Genomic DNA, 6,000 nt, shown 5'->3' on the forward strand with positions numbered 1-6,000 from the left:
AAAGAGTAAATCCCAATGGAATTCAATGGAATTTCACTTTAATTTATTTGAACAACAATGCAATTATATTTACCTACAAACACAAGTTCGGTTTTTGCAGGAAACAAAGACATAATTATAATGTAAGTAAATTTAAGTACTGTGTGGGTAATTTTGAGTTGATTTCACTTCTATGGTCATTTAGCAATGAAATCAAATTAATTATGTCGCATCATAAATATGGTATACTTTTTGGGCCACAGGCCATAATATGGAGGTTTTTTTTAATTAAGAATTAATTAAGAAAAAACAGGTCCCATCAAAATATGGGGTCTCGTGACATAATGATGGGGAGAAACCCTTTTTTAACAATGACTGTTCAAACATCCTCGTGTCCTGTAAAATATCTGATAGTTAGGCAAAGTTTTGCCACCACATAATACAGTCCGTGTTCCAAAAGGTACAGTGTGCTTACAATGTACGATGGAAAATGTGGGGGTGGCTGTAGCTCAGGCGGTAGAGCAGGATCAGTCATCTATTGATTGGAAGGTTGGTGGTTTGATTCCTGGCTTCCCCTCGTCTGCATGCCAAATATCCTTGGACATTCACACTCTCTGATGCATCCATCGGAGTGTGAATGTTAGTTAGAAAGCACTAAGAAAATTGTGCTTGTGCTTATGGGTGAATGCACAAGTTGTGTGAAGCGCTTTAAGTGCTCAGAAGAGTAGAAAAGCGTTAGATGAGAACCAGTCCAGTTCTTTGTTTTTCCCACAAAATTACCAAGAAATGATGCAGTACGGAAAATGTTCTAGCTGTGCGATTTGGATCGCGTTTCTTGTAAAATACCCAGAACTTAAATTTACTTACAGTCTAATTGTTCCTCTGTTCCTTCTAAAAACCTGATTTGTCACCGCATTATTCTAGTATTTCTACTATTAAGTATTTGTAGGCAAGTATAATTAAACTGTAATTTAGTTTAAAAAGCAGTTTAAATTTCATTTAATTACAGTTGAATTACACTCTTAGATGCAGAACATATTTTTATGAAGTTGCAGATTCATCTATGTTGTTTTATTCATTAACTTCAGTTATACGAATATTTTGTGTGTACTGACACATTCAAATTTAATTGCCGTTTTTTTCTTTTCTTTTTTTTTAGGTGATTCTCTGTTGAAGCACAATGGAATGAAGTTTACCACCAAAGACAAAGATAACGACCACTCGGAGAATAACTGCGCCTCCTTCTACCATGGCGCGTGGTGGTACCGAAACTGCCACACCTCCAACCTTAACGGCCAGTACCTGCGCGGTCAGCACACCTCCTATGCCGATGGCATTGAGTGGTCCTCCTGGACTGGCTGGCAGTACTCCCTCAAATTCTCCGAGATTAAGATACGCCCGACCCGCGACCCAGAGAATAAATGAAACTGACACGAGAAGGAAAAAAAAGAAGAAGAAAATTTTCAAACATTATAAACCACAGTTTCTGACAGCTTGATGGCGTTACTTGTCTCGATATTGTTTATTCACTAAAACGTGCATCTTTGACTTTAGTTGACTCTGCTGTTTTCTCGTGATGTCTCTCTTCCATTTTTTTGCTCCTCTTCCTCGCTCACTCAGCTATTAGTCACCCTGGCTACCCTAATCCTTCCCGTGGTCCCATTCTTTGAGAAATTGAATAACCCGGACGCTCTTATTTTTGAACGTTTAGTTCACAAAAACAGCTTACCAGAGCCCTGAACCAACAACAGTCCACTGCTCCGGGTCTGTCAATGTCGTCCAGCCCCCCTCTGAAGTAAAATGGGCCCCCTGACATGAACCTGACCTAACCTGTGCTGACATGGCACTCAGTTCCACTGCCCACTCCTGTAAAATACGTGAAGACAACCCCCGTTCACAAAACATGAAGACAGAATATGGAAATTATTCAACCCCACAAACCCCACCCCCACCCTCTGCAAAGAAACTCAAGTTTTACCAGGGAGAAGGGGACAGGGCAGTGGTGCACTACGTCACATTTACATCTTTGATCTGTCCGAATGAGCCCCGGCAGGGAAAGTGGCGAGAAGTACGGGCGCTCCGATAATGAGAGCGAGACGGAGAAAACGAGGAAAAAATTTGACAGGAGCTAAATTGGTGGAAGGAATGGGGGTGGGGGCAGAGTGAATCAAACTGGGGAGATGAAGTAGGTGAAGAAGAAGAAAAAGAAGAAGAGGTGCAAGAAAAGGATGGGGGAAAAAAGAAGAGACAGCGGAGGATGTCATTCATCTGACTTGGACCATTAGGGAGCATATTGGGCACTTTGTCTGATCTGCCTGCCAGCTGAGTACTGGCCAACTGATGCAGCACTCACAGATGGTAACCCAGCACTTTGTGTGTGTGTGTGTGTGTGTGTGTGTGTGTGTGTGTGTAAGAGAGAGAATGTGTGTGTGCCTGAGACAGAGAGAGACAGACAGACAGAGTTCTCTAACACTATCAATTTCCTGTCACGGGTTCAGTAGAGCATCTCGATTGACTACAATGTTTAGCACAGAAAGACTAAGCATGATGCACGGCTGGCTTACCTGCACTCTGTCCAACTAAGTAGCTGAAATACACCTGCAAGGGATGTAACGAATTAAAGCAGGAAAAGACAACAACTTAGAAGAAACCGATGGAGCCACTGAAAGAGACCCGAGGAAACTTCACGCCCCCCTTTCTTGTTTGTCCTCTCTTTTGTACTTTTTTTCCCTCTCTCTGTTGTTTCCAGATGATTATTGTGGAATCGGTTTGTGCGATACGGTTTTATCTTGTCATGCAAACGGAGCGAAAGTTGCTACAAAATAAGATTTGACGCTCTCAACCGCCGTCTTTTTTCTTCACAGTAGAAATTCTACAGCGTGTTATGGCAACATCCAAACTGCCTACAGAAAACAAAGCAAAAAAAGAAAAAAGAAGAAGTCAGTTTAAAAAAAAAAAGGAAAGAAAAAATTCACAGCACATGGGCGGAAAACAGTGCAATCCCGATTTTTTTCCCGTCTCTTTTTTTTAAAGTCGGTGAATCAACTTTTTTTGGATGTAATAAAAGCTTTAAAATATCTGTAGATTTTATTGTACTGTGTATGACTTTTAGAGCATGAGAATCTGTTTCTTACTATGCTACAACACAAAGAGAACTCAAGCACATAGACTTTACAAAATCCACTGGTTCAAAAAAGAAGAAGAAAATGCAACATGTGGAGCAAAATAACTTTCCCCCCCTTCTTATAAAATGAGCAAAAGGTGGGGAGTGGCGCTCCTTGGGCCAGATCCAAGTGAAGAAGAGTAACATGATTATCCCTTAAGCACATGCCCGCTCTAATCTGCAGCACAAATTTCAGTCTTTATGTCAAAGGCACAATGATAAGAGTTTTTTGAACCTCCTCAGGCACAATAGCTGCCTTGCTGGACATTTGCGACCTTTGTGATTACTTGGTTTTGGAGAGTCACTTGGAAGCAGTTTTGAATCCGTGCTAAAGGGTGTCGCTCCAGCTGACAGTGAGTTAACGTGTAGCACCGAGCAATGTTGCACTTAATACCTCTGACACTGGAACAGCTGTGAGTTTTTCTGTCATCCCCGGTGCTTTGATGAAGGATCCCGTTTCTGTGTGTGTTTCTGCTAGCACCTCGGCTGTGCACACGCGGTATATGTCAAGTCGTGGTGGTGGACTCCTGCCACGTCTTTTCATCGAAGACGCGCCGAAGACACGTTACACATGCCTGCAGATGTTATCGTGGCACAGAGTGTGCGGTGCGCTATTGTCAATTCCGAGACAAGCTGGAACTGTGCGGAGTCGCTCGAGGAGAGGGAATCGGACCGCTCGTTGAGTATGTGTGCGAATCGTGAGTATGTGCGTGTCTCTTTGCCGGACGGAGCGTCGGTATGCGTGAGCGCAAGCGTGTATCTGCAGTGTTTCTGTGTGTACACGTATATGCACATGCGTCGGTTTGTACACGCCCAACGTGCATGAGCCAGACAAGAGAACAGGAGGCTGGGTGTGTCTCTCTGTGGAATTCTGAAGTAATGTGATGCCTATGTACTACATGCCTCCCTCGCTATTTGTGTTGATAACAGAGAGATTTACATAATTCTAATAATGAACTATTACTTATTGTGATTGTGATCCCATTAGAATGGACACCACCTTCTTGGTACTGTGTTGAACTGCGCTTGTGCCCTCGAATCCTGACAACCCGCTCCCGAATTCTCTGTTCGCCTCAACATGACTTTGTGCTCACTGTATACGTTAGCGCTATGTTTCCCTTGTTATTTAAATGTAAAGACATGTATTATTTGCCATGATGATCCACCACCCCACCCCTCCTTCCCTCTGTGTTAAAGGCCTTCATTGTCACTCTTTGCTGCTGCAGCTTGCTAAGTCTCCAATGGAAGAGATGATAAAAGAAGTGAAATCAGAGGCTCTGATAATTCCCAGTTAACCCACTCATTACAGAGTATCCACACCCTCCCGATCGATCCGCCACATCCCCAAACCCCTTTCTTACTTTGTACCTCCTTAATTGCCTTAGCCTCTGCTGCCAACCCCGGCTCCTAAATTCCTCTCTCTGCTCTTTCCGCTCCTAACTCCTATCCCCTTTATTGCTCTGTTTTTCTTCCCCTACTCCTATCTCTGCTCTCCTCCACCCAGCCCGCCCATTCCTTCATTCCCAGCGCAGAACTAACTATGTTTTTCTTTTTTCCTTTTATTTTTGGTGAAGTACTATAGATTGTTTTGCTGAATCTTGATACTGTGTTTTAATGTTCTTGTCAACATTTAATAAACATTCACATTTTATAAATGGAGCACACGCCGAAGCATTTGTGTCTCTCTCGCTGTCTCTGTCTCTAGCAGCGCATCCATACACATCTATAGGCGTGTAGTTCTGTTTGTAAGAAGCATTTAGTAGCCTTCTGCTTGTCAAAGGAAAACCTTGTTAACGTTTTGGAACATCAACCACGATAAAGTACCACAAAGAATGTCCTTGGTTTTGAAAGGTAGACTAAGCAGACGAAGAAAAGAAAAAAAGCTTTGGGTCTCTGGGGGCCAGCCACGTAGTTATCGCTTTGCTCTGCGAGGGTTTCGATAATATCTCAACTTTCAACAACTTTTCTGCTCCAAACTAAATGCAGAGGTAAATTGAATTTTTGTTTGGGGAGTCGGAAATGATGCTGCAGCTATTTTAGAGTTGTTCCACAGAGTTGTTCCTAGGGAAAACTAAAGAAGACCATCACCATGCTCCGTCAGGACATATAACTGCATGACTGGACATTGGCCCCATTTCTAGTATAAGTTCCAAGTTAGTTTTAGCTTTAATTTCACATAAGTGTATACCTAAGTGCACGGAATGATTCAATACCTTGTACAGACACCTTTAGCATTAATAACTTGAAATAACACATAGATTTCTGTATGATTTTATCAAACTCTGACATCATTGTGGAAGAAAGAAAAAGAAATAAACTCAAAGTACAAGTTTTCTAATTTATTAAGCATAATAACAGTGCCTGTCTCCTCCTCTGTTCAGCATGCCAAACAGACAAAGTGCACCGCACCCAAACAGTAAACACTTTTATTATGAGACACAGAAAAAGAATATTAATGTCATTGTTTAAAAGTTGGTTTAGCCTTGGCTTCTTCCCTTATATGGAGCTGGATCCAGTGCTTGGTTCATCTTATACTTTCTTTACTGGACATCTCCTTGTATGAGAAGAGCAGAAAAACAACCCCTCTCTAGACACAGAACCTGGTATCGCATGGGTGTGCTGTTCTCTTTCAACACTCTATTCTATATCACTTACTTGTGTAATAAAAGATGTGACATAAATGTGATAACTGATAAAACGTAAATATGTGATATGAGGTGTTTGTGTTATCTAAAATAATGAGGTATATTTGTATTAAAGATAAAAAGTAAATTGCTAACAGTTTGGGCCCACTCTTCTTTACAGGATAGCATCAGTTTATTAAAGGTACTGACGTAAGTTGGTGAGGATTTCCTGAA

General features: G+C 41.7%; 1 protein-coding gene across 2 annotated transcripts in view; it reads left to right on the forward strand.

The window, feature by feature from the left end:
- fibcd1b (fibrinogen C domain containing 1b) overlaps nucleotides 1-4,806 on the forward strand; it is a 120,432-nt gene extending 115,626 nt beyond the window's left edge. For both annotated transcript variants that reach the window (XM_006796810.2, XM_006796811.2), the window contains one exon: nucleotides 1,139-4,806. In XM_006796810.2, coding sequence (XP_006796873.1) covers nucleotides 1,139-1,404 — 266 coding nt within the window. In that variant the 3' untranslated portion in view covers nucleotides 1,405-4,806. The remainder of the gene's footprint in view (nucleotides 1-1,138) is intronic.
- The last annotated feature ends 1,194 nt before the right edge of the window (nucleotides 4,807-6,000 follow it).

Source organism: Neolamprologus brichardi, chromosome 7 (genome assembly GCF_056152115.1).
Source record: "Neolamprologus brichardi isolate AB-2024 chromosome 7, ASM5615211v1, whole genome shotgun sequence".
Lineage (NCBI taxonomy): Eukaryota > Metazoa > Chordata > Actinopteri > Cichliformes > Cichlidae > Neolamprologus > Neolamprologus brichardi.